This window comes from Ursus maritimus, unplaced genomic scaffold (assembly GCF_017311325.1).
Source record: "Ursus maritimus isolate PB19 unplaced genomic scaffold, ASM1731132v1 scaffold_14, whole genome shotgun sequence".
NCBI lineage: Eukaryota > Metazoa > Chordata > Mammalia > Carnivora > Ursidae > Ursus > Ursus maritimus.
The window spans coordinates 8,234,246-8,253,725 of NW_024423786.1; the positions used below are offsets into that span (position 1 = coordinate 8,234,246).

The window sequence follows — 19,480 nt, forward strand, 5'->3', positions numbered from 1 at the left end:
AATCTCTGTGAGAAAATGATTTTAAAGCAGGGACCCGAAGGCTCAAACTGGAGTTAGCCCACAGGAGATGTATGAGAAGAGTAGTCTGGGCAGAGAAAAACTAAACACTGAACCAGTAAGGAGACTGTAGAGTTAGAAATGAAACTGTACAGGTAGGGAATGGCCTGAACCATACTAAGGGCCTCCTAGTGTATCTTGTAAACCGAAACATTCCTGGTCTCAGTGCTTTTGCATAAGGTGTTTTCACCTGAAATGCTCTAATCTGCCTGGAAACTACTATTCATCCTTAAAGACACAGTCAAATTTCATCTTCCTTGAAAAATGTTCCTCCTATCCCCAAAGGAGCTTGCTACTCCAGCCTCCCTGTTCCATAGAGTGTATCTAGGATCCTAGGATCCCCTACCACATCACACTAGACTGTGGGGCTCCTTGAGAACAGGAACCCAGTCTCACTTATCTCAGGATCCCTAGAGCCCAGCACAGTACCTGGCATAAAATTTCTGAGTATATTCCCTAAATGAGAAAGGTTGGCAGGCAGGTAAATAACTAAAAACCAGAACGATTTTAAGTGCTTTATAATTAACACTTCATTTCTCACAAGCCTTTTTAAAGTAGGTACCCTTATTATTCTCATTCAGTGGCGGAGTTGAGTTTCTAAGTCAGGCAGTCTGACTGCAGAATCTGCACTACCTACCAACTATACTTATTCTTGCTTATAATGAAGGCTTCCAACAATAGTTAACATTTACTATGTACCACGCACAATGCCAAGGTTTTTTGTTTTTTTTTAATCCACTGCCTGGTTAAATACTTATAACCATTATCAGCCATTATACAGACAAAAATTAAATTAAGGTCGTCTGACTTCAGGGCACAAGCCCATAACAAGGCTCCTTTCCAAAGAAGCCTGAAAGACTGGTGGGTTGGGCCGACTGTCTGGACCAGGTCGTTCGGAAAGGAGTTGGGGGTAAAAGCCCTTCTCATTTTGTCATTTTAACGACGCAGGGAGGTACCTGGGGGGATTATCCCACGACAGGACAGATGAGGAGGCCGCGGTTCGGGGCGCGGAGCCCCAGAGGGAAAGGCCGAGCTCGGCCGGGGCCCAGCGACCAGGCCACAGTGGCGCGGGGCTTCGAGAGACGACGACCGCTGCTCCACTCACCCGCCGAGAAGCCGTCGCCGCCCCTCGTTTTCGACTTTCCCGCCCGGCAAGACGCCACGCTGACGCCACCGAAGCGCGCCTCGCCGTGGCGCTAAACTTCCGCGCCGGAAGTGGGCGGCCCGGAGGCCCGGCTGGGGGCAGTGCGCGAGGGTCGAGGCTGGAGGAGGGCCCCGGGCCAGCCAAGCTGAGAGGGGTGACGAGGCCCGTAGGCGAAATCCAAGAGGGGCGTTCGCGGCCCGGGGGGAGAGAAACCCGGCTACACCGGGTGGGAGCCGGCTCTCTGTGAAGATGGCGGGGCCGGAGCTGCTGCTCGACTCCAACATCCGCCTTTGGGTGGTCCTCCCCATCGTTATCATCACCTTCTTTGTGGGCATGATCCGCCACTATGTGTCCATTCTGCTGCAGAGCGACAAGAAGCTCACCCAGGAACAAGTCTCCGACAGGTCAGCGCCTTTCCTCTCCGGTGGCCTCACTCCCCCGTGACCTTGGGGAAGAAAGTACAGGGGTTTTGTCGGTTTGTCCGGGTTGACATCGCGCCCCCACTGGCTGGGTGACCTTGCCTGTGTTACCTCTGTATTTCATTTTAGTCATTTGTAGAATGAGGATAACAGATGCCTCATAGAGCAGCTGCGAGGATTAAATTTTGAATGAAGCCTACAAAGCCTTTAGTACAGGGCTTGGGACGTATTAAGTGCTCAAAAAAATTGTTGCTGTTAATTGTTGCTGTTAATTGTTAGGCCAGTCGCCAACCCTTTTATCCATGAACTGTATATAAGGTGGGTGTGTTTACACTACTCGTTTTACCAAATGTGGTGGTCAGCTGAGATACCAAGTAACCAAGTGCTGTGCCAATGTAAAGTCGCCATAGAGATGTGAGGCATTGTAATTATCATTTCTCCTTCAGGAATAGAGGCAACTTGTTCCTCACGTGCTTCATTACAGTATTTATCTGTGGAGAAAGGTACTTTGAGAAGATTTTAGGTATCTAGACTTCTGCCCTCCTCCATATTAAAATTAAAAAAAAATTTCCCGTCAATCATTTGATCATTTTCAGAGATCATCGCAGGTTAATGTTGCTATGTCTTTTAACACTTCGCTATCACTTATTAATCTCATTTTAAGAAAGAGCAAGCCTTGGGCTCAGAACTTTCCACAGGCAACAGTATCTTACTAAAATTTAATTATGTTTTGTTTTTATTGTGTTTATGTTAAGTTTCTATTTGTGGCGACTAATACTGGTTTTCCATTGGCTGGCAACTTAAAGATTTATTTTATAAACTTACATAAATAGAAAAAGTTGATATATAAAAAATACTGTTTTTAATAGTACAGGTGCAAGTGAATAAAACAAAAATCATAACCACGGAATGAGAATGACTGAAGTTTGGGAAGCACTGCTTTATCATTTTCGGTTGTGCTTCCCAATTAGGCTGAGAATAATAACAATAATAATAATAATAATAATAATAATAATAAACCAACATTTATTAAGCACTTTTTCTATGCCAGGCACTAAGTTAAGCCCTTATATTCATTAACTTATTTAAAATACAGAGCAACTCTTATGAGATAGATGCTGCTGTCCCATTTTATAGAAACTGAGGCTTAAGAGGTTCCATGGTCACACATGATGACATTCGCGACTTGAAGCCAAATTTTCTGGTTCCCAAGTCTGGAGTTCTTTCCACTACATCACAGCGGCCACTTCGATTATTTTTCTGTGGCATCAGTTCCAGAACTGATGAGAACCAACCTCCGGAAGAGAACCTAAAGTCAGTTCACCACAGAAAGGACGGCTATAATGCAATGTGAAGAGAGCTCAGATATTTAGCATTTATTTATTGACACCAATAAATTGTTCTCATTTTATCCTCACAATCACACCAAGTTAGATAATCTTGAACCTATTTTTACAGTTGACAAAAAGAAAAAGTTAAGTAGCCTACCCAAAATAACCAAAATTGTAAAATATTGTGCCTGTACTTCAACTCAGATCAGTCTCACTCCCCAAGTTAAATTCTCTTGACCACAATTATTACTGTCATAGATGCTCTGGCACGGTTTTCTGCTCTTGGTTCACTATGTGATTTCAGAGTGATGTTTCTGAATGATATCACAGCCAGAGCTCCTTTTTTTTCCTTTTTTTTAAGATTTTATTTATTTATTTGTCAGAGCAAGCACAAACGGGAAACGGCAGGCAGAGGGAGAAGCAGACTCCCTGCTGAGCAAGGAGCCCGATGTGGGATTCCATCCCAGGATCATGACCTGAGCTGAAGGCAGACGCTTAACTGACTGAGCCACCCAGGCATCCCCACAGCTCCTTTTTCTAACCCAAGATGAAATTCACAGTTCATGCACTCTATAAATAAAAATACTTTAAAACAACAACAGCATGTTTGCAACAACATGGATGGGCCTAGAGGCTACCATATGTTAAATGAAATAAGTCAGACAAAGACGATCACCATATGATTTCACTTATATGTGGAATCTAAAAAACAAACAAAGAAAAGCAGAAATAGACCCATAAATACAGAGAAAAAACTGATGGTTGCCAGAGGGCAAGGAGATAGAGGGATGGGTAAATGGGTGAAGGGGAGCATGGGAGGTACAGGCTTTCAGTTACCGTGTGAATCATGTGGATGAAAGGTACAGCATAGTTAATGATATTGTAATAGCATTGTATGGTGGCATATGGTCGCTACACATATGAGCATACCATATAGACTTATCAAATCACTGTTTTGTATGCCTGAAACTAATGTAACATTGTGTGTCAACTATACTTCAATAAAAACAACAGAATGCCCTAGTTGTGACAATAAGGAGAACTAAAAGAAAAATAATGTAATTTCTATTTCATAAGTACTTGTTCACAGTGGTCCTCAAAAGTGTAATGCAAAAGTCAAAGCATGCACCTCACTATAAAATCACCTTAATCGGGACAGGTTCAACTGTAAGTTGATGCAGTATTTGCTACTTAGATATTACAGAAGGCAGTGCTGTTTTGGATGTGATTTTACTAAATGAGGAACTGCTCTTGATAAAGTTTTGAACAAAACAAAGTGCATTTTTCCCTATGGTTGGTTGCATACCTGGAAATTGAATGTATATAAAAATCACTTCTTGGCGCGCCTGGGTGGCACAGCGGTTAAGCGTCTGCCTTCAGCTCAGGGCGTGATCCCGGCGTTGTGGGATCGAGCCCCACATCAGGCTCCTCTGCTATGAGCCTGCTTCTTCCTCTCCCACTCCCCCTGCTTGTGTTCCCTCTCTCGCTGGCTGTCTCTATCTCTGTCAAATAAATAAATACAATCTTTAAAAAAAAAAATCACTTCTTCCTTCCCTACGGAAAAGAAGATGGAATTAGGTTTGAGGCTCAGATGATTAAAAGCAATTCAGTGAGACATTCAAAAAGTAGTGTGAGACATGAGATGGTTCTTTGAATTGCCCACCTGTCTCCAGCATTGAAGAATACTTAGCATCCCTTACCCCTAACCAATGACCGTTACATTCTCTTTCTTCTCTACCCCATCATTTTGGCAATCCAAAAAGTTCCACAGATTTCCAGAAGTCCCCTAGAGGGCAGTACCACCTCCATGGAGAACCACTGCCTTAGAGAAAACTCAACGTCTCTGGTCATGATTGTTCCTTTATGTGAGATGTCTGGATCATGGCAGTTCTGATATGGTGTGACAATACCCCACCAAGTCATCCTGTGAACTTGGAGAGAATGCTGAGCACTTGGTTCTGAACCTGCCAAAAACCAAGGCAAAACATGTTTTCTGGTTGTAAAACATTCCTCTAAATATAGTATAAGTTTCCATTAGCCTGAATGATCACAAAAATGGAATGTTTGGTTTCATAAATTATTAAGCTTTTGTTGCCTCGAAACTTACTAAAATTTTTCTAAAATATATTAAACCAAAACTGAAAGATAAATGAATAAAATATATTAGACCATAGTTGGGGATAGAATGGAAAAAATGGTGCTTAAGTTCAAAGAATATACTGACTCCTAGGAAAGGAAAAAAACAAAGTCAGGTCTTTAATATGAGATTAAACTCCAATTTGAGACCAACTTTAAAAACCAAAGCTTTCGGGGCGCCTGGGTGGCTAGGTTGGTTGTCTTACTCTTGATTTCAGCTTCGGTCTTGATCTTAGGGTGGGCATGGAGCCTACTCAAATTAAAAACAAAAACAAAAACTAAAGCTTTCTTTTAAGAAAATGTCTTTCAGGGGTGCCTGGGTGGCGCAGTCGTTAAGCATCTGCCTTCGGCTCAGGGCGTGATCCTGGTGTTCCGGGATCGAGCCCCACATCAGGCTCCTCCGCTGGGAGCCTGCTTCTTCCTCTCCCACTCCCCCTGCTTGTGTTCTGTCTTTCTCTGTCTAATAAATAAATAAATAAATCTTAAAAAAAAAAAAAGTCTTTCAACTGCAAATTATCAATGCAAAAGAGCTTTGTCTTTATAACCAGTGTAAGGACTTATTTTTCAAGAGTAATAGAAATGGAAATGCAAAATTAAAAATTTCTTGTAGCATTTGCAGACCTCGGAGAAACTGAATATTTAGAATATACAGGATAATTTAAGCTTGCCTTGATTTAGGGTTGAAATGCCTCAAGGTCATGGTTCTCAACCCCAGTTCTACAAAATTGCTCAGCAGTGAAAATATAGGAGATGTAGATGTATTTCAGTTGATTACAGCACCTGAAGAAGGCCTGAATTATCTACAGTGAACAAGTTTTTATTGATGATCTACCACATGCCCTGCACTGTACATACGCTATAAGGATACAAAGTATGACAAGGCCAAGATCCTACTTTCAGGGAGTTTCAGTCCAAGTGACAAAACATGCAGAAGAAAAATAATAGATACCTTTAATCTAGTGCTTAGGATATGCCACATGCGGTGGTAATCACTTTAAATGAGATATATATGAAGAACTCAGCTTAAAATCCTCAGTATTTCCCTTTTGCTCCTTTTTGTTGTTGTTGTTGTTGTTGTTGTTGTTGTTGTTGTTTTAAGTACTCTCCACACCCAACATGGGGTTCAAACTCACAACCCTGAGGTCAGGAGTCACACGTTCCACCAATGAAGCCAGCCAGGTGCCCCACTCTTTTTTTTTTTTTTTTTTTTTAACTATTTGTAAGTGTACAATTCAGTGGCATTAAGTACATTCTCACTGTTGTGCAACCATCCCCGTCATCCATTTCCACAGTATTTTCGTTATCCCAAACAAACTCTGAACATATTAAGTAATAACTCCCCATCTCTTCTCCACCCAGTTCCTGCAACCAGCATTCTACTTTCTGTTTCTATGAATTTGACTAGTCTAGGTACCTTATGTAAGTGGAATCATACACTATTTGTCCCTCTGTGCCTGTCTTGTTTTACTTAGCATAATGTTTTCAAGGTTCATCCATGTTGTAGCATGTGTCACATTTCAATACATTTTGTAGCTAAATGAAATGTACAGTGTGACAATTTGACATACATATACTTTCTGAATTGATACCGCAATCCAGTTAATTAACATATACATCACCTCACATAGTTACCTTTTTTTTTTATCAGTGTTAAAGAATGCTTAAGGTCTACTCTCTTAGTAAATTTCAAGTACATTACACAGTTTTATTGACTGTAGTCACTATACTATATGTTAAACCCCCAGAGGTTACTCATCTTATATCTACCTTTTGGCCAGCTTCTCCCCATCTCCCTCATCCCCCGTAACTACCACTTTACTTTCTGTTTCTGAGTTTGACTTTTTTTTTTTTTAAAGATTCCAGATATCAGTGAGATCATACAGTGTTTGTCTTTCTCTGGCTCATTTCACTTAACATAATGCCTTCAAGTTTCAACCATGTTGTTGCAGATGGCAGGATCTCCTTTCTCGTGGCTAATATTTCATTGTTTGTGTATATATATATATACATGTATATATATATATACTACTGAACTGTGTGTTTAAATAGGATTACAGTGGTAAATTTTATGTTATGTATTTTTTACCACAATTTAAAAAAATACGGTGGGATGCATGTGGCCTTATATAGTATGTCTCTTGCACATTTCTCAAGTCCTGTAGTTCTCTTTCTTGTAGCATGTGGCCTTTTCTCAGGTCCTCAGAAACATAGTCTTTATGCCTGCTGCAGGGCTTTTGCCCATGCTGTTCCCTCCAGCACTTTGCCAAGGTAATCTCTAGTTGTCCTTAAGGTTCCACTGTAGTCATGCATCATCATCAGAGCTTTTTCCCAGACCTTGACTTCCTAGACTAGGTCAGATCCCCATATTATACACTCCCATCGTACCATCCATCTCTCCTTCCTAGGACATAACAGAATTTCACATTTATTCCTATGGTTATTTAATCGATGTCTCTCTGTCCCACTAGACATTAACTTTCATAAGATATTTGCTTTTTTTTTTTTTTTTTTGAAGATTTATTTATTTGAGGGGTGCCTGAATGGCTCAGTTGGTTAAGTGTTTGCCTCTGGCTCAGGTCATGATCCCAGGGTCTTAGGATTGAGCCCTGTGTTGGGTTCCCTGCTCAGTGGAGAGCGTCCTTCTCCCTCTGCCTGCTGCTCCCCCTGCTTGTGCTCTCTCCCACTCTCTCACTCTTGCTTTATCTCAAATAAATAAAATCTTAAAAAAAAAAAAAGGTTTATTTATTTAAGAGAGAGCAGGGGGAGGAGCAGAGAGAGAAGGAGAGAGAAAATCCTCAAGCAGACTCCCCCCCAGGTATGGAACCTGACGCAGGACCTGGTCCCAGGACCCTGAGATAATGACCTAAGCCAAAATCAAGAATTGGCCGCTTAACCGACTGAGCCACCCAGGTGCCCTGAGATATTTGCTTTTTGATCACTGTTGTTCATGTCACCTCATAGTACATGGCATTCAGAAGCTCAAGAAGTATTTTTCCAATGAGAGTAAATCTGTTATTATGCAGAATATGAAAGGAGGATTGGGGAATTTAAATGACTCACCCAAGATCACATAGCTAATAAGTGGCAGAGCCAGGATTTGAACCCATCTGTTCAACTCCAGAGCTTAAATTTTTATCCATTACTCTAGACCCAATGCTGCCTAAACCGTCAGTGATGAAGGACCAGTTTTTGGTTTGTTTTTTTTTTTTTTTTCCAATCTATTATAAACTGATGCTTTTGTAAAATATTTTAGTACATATTTATTTGGATGTTGTGGAAATACCAAATTCTTATAAACGTTTCTAAACCTTTACTCTCAATGTCTGCATTTAACCTCGTCACAGACCAGCACTGGCACATAGGCCACACTTGGAGTAGCTTTAGACTAGCTCCCAGGGACAGAACATATTACATGTCACCTCGGTAGGCCTGTGTATAGAGCAGTCATCTGCACAGTGCAACGAGGTCAAGAGGAGGAAGACGAGAGAGAATTCCATGAAGGCACCAGGCAGAGTTTCATGGGAAGGCGGGGTTTGAAGAAGGTGTTGTGGTGTGATGGGGTAGAACTCGTGAAGGAGAGGGGCACTAGAGCGTTCCCAGCACATGGAGAGGCTAGAATATGCATAAGGTGACAAGGGGACTCTGATTAGAGCACGTGGTTTATACTGAGGAGTAGAGAGAAAACCAAGCAGTTTTCATGTTGTTTATTTCTGTCTGCATTTTTTTTTTCACTTTTCAAGAAGGATTTCCATTAACTTAAGGAGGTTTTTCCGCTCCCATTGAAACAACTTTTGAAAACCTAGCAGACATTAGTATTTTGATCTCTGTTCTGTTTGGCATCTGTATCTTAGCACCACCCACTTGTATCGCACCCTGTTATCTTTAATGATCAATTATAGTCAGATATCACCAAATAATTTATTAATTCAGTAAATGTTTATTGAGAGTTTACTAACAGTCTGAATCCTGCTGCAATTTCTATTTGTTGTCTGGCGGGGAGCAGCCCTGTCAAACCCTGTACTCATTTCTCTGTGGGGTTTTAAAAGTTCTTTCTTTTATCCTCACCCTTCCTCCCTCCTCCTGCCCCCAGATTTTCTGAGGAGCATCTAACTGTTACTCTTTTTACTCAGAGAAAGTTCCTTCTTAGCTTCTTATAAAGTAAGAAAAAGCTGAGTGTGATGTTGCAAACGTACCTTCCTCAGAAATCTTTTGTTCATAAGCACAGTGACTTCTGAAAAAGGCTTTTTTGAAAACCTGATTGTTGGGTTAAATATGTTATATTGGTTTTAAGGACATTTGTATTTTGAAAAGTGTCCCCACAGGACTGTTGCCAAATAGGCTCTCTCTTGTGTTTAATTAGGTCTTCTACTCTTATTCTCTCATTTTCTTCTAGTGTTTCGCTTTTAAAAATCTCATTGTCTTGGTTGTATTTTTCAGTCAAGTCCTAATTCGGAGCAGAGTCCTCAGGGAAAATGGAAAATACATTCCCAAACAGGTACTCATTTATCTTTTATTAAAAGCTCCACGATTCACTTTGAGGGCAGTAGATATCTGAATGTTTAATAAGGGGACTCTTTGGGGAAAGCTGAAGTCTGGCAAATCCGTAATTAAGCTGTGGCCTAGTAGTGTCTGCTGTCATTGTGACCTCGCCCTTCTTAGGAAATCGTTTTTAAATGTGACTCAGCTAAAGTGTCAGGTTGGCTGCCAAGTAGGCGGCCAGCTCTGAGTGTAACAGCCTATTCCAAGGGCCTTCTGACTAAACCTCTGGGGAATAATATGACAATTTGCTATGTCACAGTTTTAAGACTTAAAAAGCTCTCTTTTCTACTAGTCTTTCTTGACACGAAAATATTACTTCAACAACCCAGAGGATGGATTTTTCAAAAAAACTAAAAGGAAGGTAGTGCCTCCTTCTCCCATGACTGGTATGTTTACTCCCTTCTGTCATCTTTAAGGAAGATTCTTAACATGAGCTGGGGGGAGGGCAGGGAGGATGTGGATTTATTTAAATGTTAAATTGTATGAGATAGTTATCTAAGGGGCCTTAGAGATCATCTAGTACAGGGATCTACACAAGTGGAGCTCTCTTTTTCAAATAAATCATCTGGGAACCCCAGTGTATAAAGTAGATTTTTAAAAAAGAACCGTTGGCTGGAGGGTGAGAAAGCTAGAGCCATTGTCCCTGTGTCTCTTCCCTTTGCTGTTCCTCAGGACCCAGGGCTCCGCAGAGCACAGTTGGAAAAGCATCCCAGCCCCAGCTCCCACCCAGTGCCTGGATGCCGTGGCTGACAGATGGCCACCCAGCTTCTGTCTGAAAGAGGAGGAGCTCTTAACCACTTCCTGAGCCCTGCCATTTCTTTGTCAGACATAATTGTTTGGCCCACCCTACAGTTTTTGCTCTAACAGATTTCTTACTTCCACTGACCCTAGTCATGTGAAAAAATGCAGCACTTTTAAAGTAAAACAAAATAATTTATTTTTCTGTGTTGGCTGTCCTCTCATTTTAATACCCATTTCTCTAGGTAAGAAACCCAGACAGAAGTTACTGCAATTGATTTTAATAAGTCTTTTAGAAAACCCACAAGAAACAAAAGACCAATTTGTGTATGAAAAGATACTTGACTTCACTAAAATCGACGGAATGCAAATTAGAACAAGATATCCTTTTTATTATTTCTTTTAAGATTTATGTATTTATTTGAGAGAGGTGTGCACACATGCAGTGGCGGGTGGAGACAGAAGCAGAGGGAGCCAGAGACAGACTCTCAAGCAGACTCCCCGCAGAGCACAGAGCCCAATGTAGGGCTTGAACACAGGACCGTGAGATCAGGACCTGAGCCAAAATCTGTCATCAGATACTTAAACAACTGAACCCCCCGGGGTACCCCTAAGATGTCCCTTTTAGACAGTTAAACTGGGAAAGCTTCACAAAGCTGCTACTGTCAAAGTCATGGGAAGTTAGGGCCTCTCATTATTATTGAAGGACAATCTGACAGTATTTGTCAATTTTAAATGTTCAAACCCCTTGACCCAGAAATTCTTCTAAGAGTTTCTCTTACAGAAACACATCAACATGCAGATTTATGTACTAGGTGGTTCTTGGCAACAGTGTTTATAAAAAAAAAAAAAAAGAAAGAAAAGAAACAATCTATAGGTCCATCCAAAAGTAATAAGTATGACCACACAGTAGAGACTTATGCACACACTGAAAATAGTGAGAGAGAGAGATATTATACCAATGTGAAAATACCATTTATAATATAGTTACTTTTTCAAAATTAAGCAGATTAGTAAGCATAATATCCCTTTATTGTGTATATATGGAAACTGTTGTGTGTATACATATACATCCATATTTATACACGTATGTATAAATACGGAAGGATATACAGCAAACAGTTAAACGTATTCAGAGAGTGGGCTCAGAAAAACTGTCCACATCCTATGTTTCCACATTATTTGAATTTTTTACAGTGAATTTGTATTACCTTAATTATCATATAAATTAAAAATTTACAGAAAGTCAGGGGGAAGTCCCTGCCAACAGTGGTAAAATGTTGTGGTCTCTTGTTTTTGTCATAGATCCCACTATGCTCACAGACATGATGAAAGGCAATGTAACAAATGTGCTACCTATGATTCTTATTGGTGGATGGATCAACATGACCTTCTCAGGCTTTGTCACAAGTAAGTTACAGACCCGGAAGACTTCAGGTTCACTTATCTATGATCCTTTCCCATGTCCCTATTCAGAGAAATCCAAGTGCTGCTGAGACACTAATACAATGGGTCCCATATTCTTTACTGGAAACTAATCACATTCTTTTTTTTTTTTTTTTTTAAGATTTTATTTATTTGAGAGAGAGAGAGCATGAGAGAGCGAGTATGAGCAGGAGGAAGGGGAGAGGGAGAGAGAGAAGCAGACTCCCCACTGAACAGGGAGCCCAACGTGGGGCTCAAGCCCAGGACCTTGAGATCATGACCTAAACTGAAGGCTGACACTTAATCGACTGAGCTACTCAGACACCCTGGAAACTAATCACATTCTTTGAAATAAAATTTATACCATGATTTTTATGGCTCTTATCCCAAATTCATCATTAGTTCATCATGTGGATGCTTTCTTTCTTTTTTTTTTTTTTTTTAAAGGTTTTATTTATTTATTTAACAGAGAGAGACAGCCAGCGAGACAGGGAACACAAGCAGGGGGAGTGGGAGAGAAAGAAGCAGGCTCCCAGCGGAAGAGCCTGACATGGGGCTCGATCCCAGAACCCCGGGATCACGCCCTGAGCCGAAGGCAGACGCTTACCGACTGAGCCACTCAGTCGTTAAGATGTGGATGCTTTCTTACAAATAGGAGCTTAAGTGAATGGCTTGCTCATTTGTATCCAAAACTAATTCTAGTTAAGTAGGATGAAGGGAAACAGGTTTCTATTTTGACTTCATTTTCTAAGTATTGGAGTGAGTTGTTTGTTTATAATTTGTTTTGAATCAATTTCATTTCTCAGTAATGTAGTTCTCTATGTGTATATATTCCACTTTGGGTTTAACAGATTCGTGCAAGTTTCTTTTCTAATTTTAGGTCATAATTCAGTTAGAGTCCCTGATTCTTAAGCAATAGAGAAGCTGGTGTTCAAGGAACTATAACAGAGTGACATTTGACTGTTATTTTTTTCAGAAATTGAGACAAATTTCCTGGTAGAAATCATTTTCAAACTGCGTATGGTCAGAGTTTCCACCTCCTCGGGGAAGGATTACATGCATTCATGCTTAAACTGTTCTAAAAACAGCGAGGAGAGATTGAACTTTCTCTCTCTTTTCTGCAGCCAAGGTCCCATTTCCACTGACTCTCCGATTTAAGCCTATGTTGCAACAGGGAATTGAACTACTCACACTAGATGCATCCTGGTAAGAACTTTCTTTCCTTTATAAAAATACAAACCAAAATCTAAAACCGATGTCCCTTAAAGAACAGGATTTCCAATTTGCATACTTCACTGGAATAGGTTTTTGGTTTTTCTCATTGAAGCTCCACTCAAAATGCCATGGGTGGATTATGACAACTTTCAGCCTACCCCAGGTGATTTCTTTACATACTCTTTGGGTGATAGAAAGTGTGAACTATGTTAATTCTAAAATAACTACCTATGTTGTTTTACTTCTGCTTTCCTAGGGTGAGTTCTGCATCCTGGTACTTCCTCAACGTCTTTGGGCTTCGGAGCATTTACTCTCTGATTCTGGGCCAAGATAATGGTAAGAAGCATGTTGGGTTTATTTTTATTTATTTTTTTTTATTTTTTATATTTTTTTTTATTTATTTATGTGACAGAGAGACAGCCCGCGAGAGAGGGAACACAGCAGGGGAGAGGGAGAGGAAGAAGCAGGCTCCCAGCGGAGGAGCCCGATGTGGGACTCGATCCCGGAACGCCGGGATCACGCCCTGAGCCGAAGGCAGACGCTTAACGACTGCGCTACCCAGGCGCCCCTCATGTTGGGTTTAATAAGCAAACACTTTGATAGACAATCATCCATGCCAGGGCCAGAAAACTCATGTAGGCTGTTTTATTTGTTAGCATAGTTAAAACAGTGCTTCACTCCTTAAACTTCTTAAGTTTCTGAGGTATTCTGCAAGAGTCTTAACAATTCGAGGGTCGGGGTGCCTGACTGGCTCCATCGGTGGAGCGTGCAACTCTTGATCTCAGGGTTATAAGTTCAAGCCCCACGCTGGCTATAGAGATTACTTAACATCTTTAAAGAAAAAAACATTCCAGAGTCAACTGATGATCTGAATTCTCCCTGGAAATTGCGGGGACAATATTTAGTTCCCCGAAGTCTGAAAGCCTCATGTGAGGAATCCAGTACCAGTAACGTGAGCCTGCAAACTGAAGCTGAAACAAGGCCTGGTTTGACCAGTTAGTTCTTTGACTAGAGTTCTGGCCAGGACCAATCCCAGCTCTCTTATTTAATGGCTGGGACCGCGGGCAAGTGACTTAACCACTCTAATCCTGTGCTCATTCGTAAAATAGAGACCTTAATAATTAACTTCAGAGTTTGTTGTGAGGAGTAAAGGAGGTAGAGTGTGTAAAGCACTTAGTAAAGTACCGGCATAAAGCAGTTGCTCATAATGGTGGCTGTAGTTATCGTTGACATCTGAAAGAAAGTTTAGCACTTCCTCCAGTTACCTTCTGTTATCCTCATGCCCATTTTTCAGGAGAGGTAGAGTGACTTTCCCTAGGTCACACAGCCAGTATGTGGGAGGGCCAGTCAGTGAATCTGTCGTGCGGTTCTCTCCTCCATTCCTGAGCATCGGTCAGTGTTGTGTGAGGAACGTTCTTCCCGGAGGGCGCTGGGTGCCTGCTGAGCCCTGGCACTCATGTAGGTGTGTCTTACACTGCAGCCGCTGACCAGTCACGGATGATGCAGGAGCAGATGACTGGAGCAGCCATGGCCATGCCCGCAGACACCAACAAAGCTTTCAAGGTACGCTCCCACCTCGTCCTAGCTTCACTAACGCTCCGAAAGGCATTAGCAGACAGTTACTTTAAAGACGGGTTTCCCTGAAGTGAGTGTAGTATATGGTTCCATCATTTAAATTTAGCAAAAATGAATTTTTGTTTACATATGTCTTTTTTTTTTTTTTTTTTAAGATTTTATTTATTTATTTGACAGAGAGAGACAGCCAGAGAGAGAGGGAACACAGGCAGGGGGAGTGCGAGAGGAAGAAGCAGGCTCCCAGCAGAGGAGCCTGATGTGGGGCTCAATCCCAGGACTCCGGGATCACGCCCTGAGCCGAAGGCAGACGCTTAATGACTGCGCCACCCAGGCGCCCCTGTTTACATATTTCTTATTCCTGAGCCAGAGTCAGCTGTTAAATAAATTGGAGATTCTTGGTAGTTTTATTCGTTTTTAAATGCTCACTCAAATTTAATCCACACTGTAAATGAAGCTGTAAAAAGAGTCCATTCAGAGATACCAGGTAAACATTTAGACTGGTTTTTTTTTGTTTGTTTGTTTTTAAGATTTTATTTTTATTTATTTGAAGAGATAGAGACAGCCAGCGAGAGAGGGAACACAAGCAGGGGGAGTGGGAGAGGAAGAAGCAGGCTCCCAGCAGAGGAGCCTGATGTGGGGCTCGATCCCAGAATGCCGGGATCACGCCCTGAGCCGAAGGCAGACGCTTAACGACTGCGCCACCCAGGTGCCCCTAGACTGTTTTGAACTATTATGGACCCTGTGGATATCAGATATAAATTTCATTTAAAAAAAACATCAATACTTACCTTTTCATGAAGTGATTCTGCAATATGTAAAGTCCAGTATAGTTTTTGTATAGCAAAATCTCACTAATTTTTCATGATGAAAACTAGAAATAGAAGGGAATTTGCTCGTCTTGATGAAAGGCATCAATGAAAAACCCACAGCTAACATCATACTCAGTGGTGAAACACTAACAGCTTTTCCCCTAAGATTAGGTATAAGACAAGAATGTCCATTCTTGCCACTTCTGTTGAACATTGTGCTGGATGATTAGCCAGGGCTGTTAGGCAAAAAGAAATAAGAGGCATTTACGTTAGAAAGGAAGAAGGAAATGATCTCTGTTTGCAGATGACATGGTCTTGTATATAGAATATTATAAGCAACCCACAAGGAAAACTGTCAGAGCTAACAAACAAGTCCAGCAAGGTGTTAGAAGATGCAGGGTAAAGATGCAAAAATCAGTTCCATTTCTACACACTGGTAATCAAGAATCTGAAAATGAAATTAAGAAAAAACTTCCATTTAAATAGTATCAAAAAGAATAAAATACTTAGGAATAAATTTAACAAGAGAAAGACAAGACTTGTACACTGAAATGACAAAGCATTGCTGAAAGAAATTAAGGTAAGACCTGAATGAATGGAAAGACATCCGTGTTCATGCATTGTCAAGATGGCAGTACTCCCAAAATTGATCAACAGATTCAATACAGTCCCTCTCAAAATTCCACGTACCTTTCTTACATAAATTGACAGGCTGATTCTGACGGTCATATGGAAATGCAAGAGAACCAGAATAGCCCAATTAGAGTTTAATATGAATAAAGTTGGAAGACTCACACTTCCCGATTTTAAAAGCTACTTCAGAGCTACAGTAATCAAGACTGTGTGGTACTGGCATAAGGATAGAGCTATAGATCAATGGAGTGGAATCGAGAAGGTCAGAAAGAAACCCATACATTTAAGATCAATTGACTTTTGACAGAGGTGCCAAGTTCAGTGGGGGAAAGAATAGTCTTACTGCTGACTGGGTACCGAGTTTCTGTTTCCGGGGATGAAAAATTTTGGAAATACATAATCTTGATGGTTGCACAACATTTGAATGTAATTAATGCCATTGAATTGTATACTTACAAAAGTTAAAAGTAGCAAATTTTATGTTATATATATTTTACCACAATAAAAGAAAAAACTTTAAATGGTGTAAGAGCTAAAACTATAAAACCCTTAGAAGAAAACATAGGTGTAAAATGTTTGACACTGGATTAGGCAGTGACTTCTTAGACATGACATTAAAAGTACAAGTGACAAAGGAAAAATGGATAAATGGAACTTTGTAAAAATGAAAACTCGTACTTCAAAGGACACGATCAAGAAAACGAAAAGACAGTATTAGAGAACATGTTTGCAAATCATATCTCTAATAAGGGTCTAGTATTCAGAATAAAGAACTCCCAGAACTCAGCCATAGTAAGACATCCCAGTTAAAAATGGGAAAAAGTTTTGGATAAACATTTCTCCACAGAAGATAGACAAATACCCGGTAAGCTCATGAAAGCATGCTCAACAGTTGGCCATTGGAGAAATGCAAATCAAAACCATAGTGACTCACTCAGTGACTATAATGAAAAAGGTGGACACTAACAGGTGTTGACAAGGATGTGGAGAAATTGGAATCATCCTACTTGCTGCTAATGGTGCAGCCACTTTGGAAAGCAGTTTTTAGCCTGTCCTCAAAAAGTTAAACATTTTACCGTATGAACAGCAGTTCCACGCTTAGGTAAATAGTGAAGGGATTGAAAACCTATGTCCGTACAAAAACTGACACAAGAATGTTCGAGGGCGCCTGGGCGGCTCAGTCAGTTAAGCGTCTGCCTTCGGCTCAGGGCATGATCCCAGGGTCCTGGGATCGAGCCCCATATGAGGCTCCCTGCTCTGCTGGGAGCCTGCTTCTCCCTCACCCTCTGCCTGCCACTCCCCCTGCTTGTGCACACGTTCGCGCGCTCTCTGTGTTAAATAAATAAATAAAATTAAAAAAAAAAAAAGAAAAGAATGTTCAGAGCACTATTCATAACAGTCCAAGACTAGAAACAATCCCAATGTCCATCATTTTATGAACAGATGAACAAAACGGAACATTTTGGAACGTACGTACAGTATATGGAAAATGAAAGTGTTCAGTGGACTATTCAGCAGAAAGGAATGATGTACCGATACATGCTGCAACAGGGAGGAACCTCAAAAACATCCTAAGTGAAAGAAACCAGGAAGAAAAAGCCACATATTATATCCAGAACAGATGACTCCAAAGATACAGAAAGTAAAGTAGTAGTTGCCAGAGGTTGGGGGAGGGGTTTAATGGGGAGCATCTGCTATTGGAAATAGAGTTTCTTCTTGTGGTGATGAAAGTGTTCTGGAATTAGGTCATGGTGATGGTTGCATTTCTTTGTGAACATACTAAAACCCACTAAATTGTACATATTCCAAGGGTGAAGTTTATGGCATATGAATTGTATTTTTAAAAAAATAATGGAGGGGCGCCTGAGTGGCTCAGTTGGTTGAGTGTCTGCCTTTGGCTCAGGTCATGATCCCAGGGTCCTGAGATCGAGCCCAGCATCGGGCTCCTTGCTCAGTGGGGAGTCTGATTCTCACCCTTCCTCTTCCTCTGCCCCTCTCCCCCTGCTCCTGTTCTCTCTCTCTCTGTCTCAAGTAAATAAAATCTTTAAAAAAAAAAAAGATGAATGGATAAAGAAGATGTGTGTGTGTTCACACACAATGGAATATTACTCAGCCATCAAAAAATGAAATCTTGCCATTTGCAACGACGTGGATGGAGCTAGAATGTATTATGCTAAGCAAAGTCAGCCAGTCAGAGAAAGACAAATACCATATGATTTCACTCATGTGAAGTTTAAGAAACAAGAGAGATGAACATATGGGAGGGAAAAGAGAGAGGGAAACAAAGCATGAGAGACTCTTAATGATAGAGAACAAACTGAGAGTTGATGGAGGGAGGTGAGTGGGGGATGGGCTAGATGGGGGATGGGCTTTAAGGAGGGCACGTGTTGTGATGCGTACTGGGTGTTGTATGTAAGTGATGAATCACTGAATTCTACTCCCGAAACCAATATTGCACTGGATGTTAACTAACTAGAATTTAAATAAAAATAAAAAAAACAGCCATGAGCTAACATTTGTATTGCATATTATATTTCCTAAAGCATTTTTTTAAACCTGCTAACTAAAGGCAAAAGTAGTCAGTGTTAATAGACTGTTTAAAATGTAATTAGTTACTAGCTTTAGTCACCTCAGACAAATTATTTTACCCTTTTTAGCCTTATTCTCTTTGCCTACAACTTGAGCATGGGGGTGCACAGGGCAGGTGGCGGCACCTACCTCGTATGATTAGATAAGTTTATACGTGTAAATAGCTTAATCCAGCTGCTGGCCAGAATCGATGCTCCCACATCAGCGCCGCTCTGAGTAACAGCCCTCCTCTCCCTTCCCTGGTGTCCTCTTCCTTTGCAGACAGAATGGGAAGCTTTGGAGCTGACGGACCACCAGTGGGCACTAGATGATGTCGAAGAGGAGCTCATGGCCAAAGACCTCCACTTCGAAGGCATGTTCAAGAAGGAATTACAGACCTCTATTTTTTGAAGACCGACGCAGGGATTTGCTGTGTCAGGAACTCAGAGTAGCGGTTTCCTTTGTAACTTTGGTTTGAGCTGGAAGCCCCTCAGAATAAAAAGAAGGATGCATGAGCTGGCAGGTGTTCAGCAAGAATTGTTCTTATCTGAGCCAGGTTCCCCTGTATGTCTGAAGCTAGAAGAGATTTGAGGAGTCTGTGCTAGATGACTTACCAGAACAGCTATTTTTAAAATGTTTCACATTTTCCTTCTGGTGACTCTGATAATGAAAGTCAAAGAAAGGGGGAATACTCAAGCTAATAATAATAATACATAAAACTTAGCAAAAATTCAGTCTTTGGAAAAACCATTGTCAATTATTACCTAATTATTAAGTGCAGTCAGCCTGACTTCTAACCACAGTGAACACCTGTTTTCTTGGGATCCAAACACCCTGTGTTTTACTTTTAATTTTTTGTTAGTATTTGTACAACTTTCTTTACACGAATAA

The 19,480-nt window shown here is 40.9% G+C and overlaps 1 protein-coding gene across 2 annotated transcripts; it reads left to right on the plus strand.

The window, feature by feature from the left end:
- The first annotated feature begins 1,249 nt into the window (after positions 1-1,249).
- Positions 1,250-19,104, plus strand: EMC3 (ER membrane protein complex subunit 3). Of its 2 annotated transcripts, none has more exons than XM_008697896.2 (8): positions 1,250-1,605; positions 9,525-9,582; positions 9,919-10,012; positions 11,670-11,774; positions 12,914-12,995; positions 13,261-13,340; positions 14,485-14,567; positions 17,465-17,627. In XM_008697896.2, exons 1-8 carry the CDS (start codon positions 1,451-1,453, stop codon positions 17,594-17,596), a joined length of 789 nt encoding a protein of 262 aa, XP_008696118.1. In that variant the 5' UTR covers positions 1,250-1,450; the 3' UTR covers positions 17,597-17,627. The 2 variants fall into 2 exon arrangements, with proteins under 2 accessions (XP_008696118.1, XP_008696119.1); XM_008697897.2 differs by lacking the exon at positions 17,465-17,627 and adding an exon at positions 18,872-19,104 and having other exon boundaries at positions 1,253-1,605.
- The last annotated feature ends 376 nt before the right edge of the window (positions 19,105-19,480 follow it).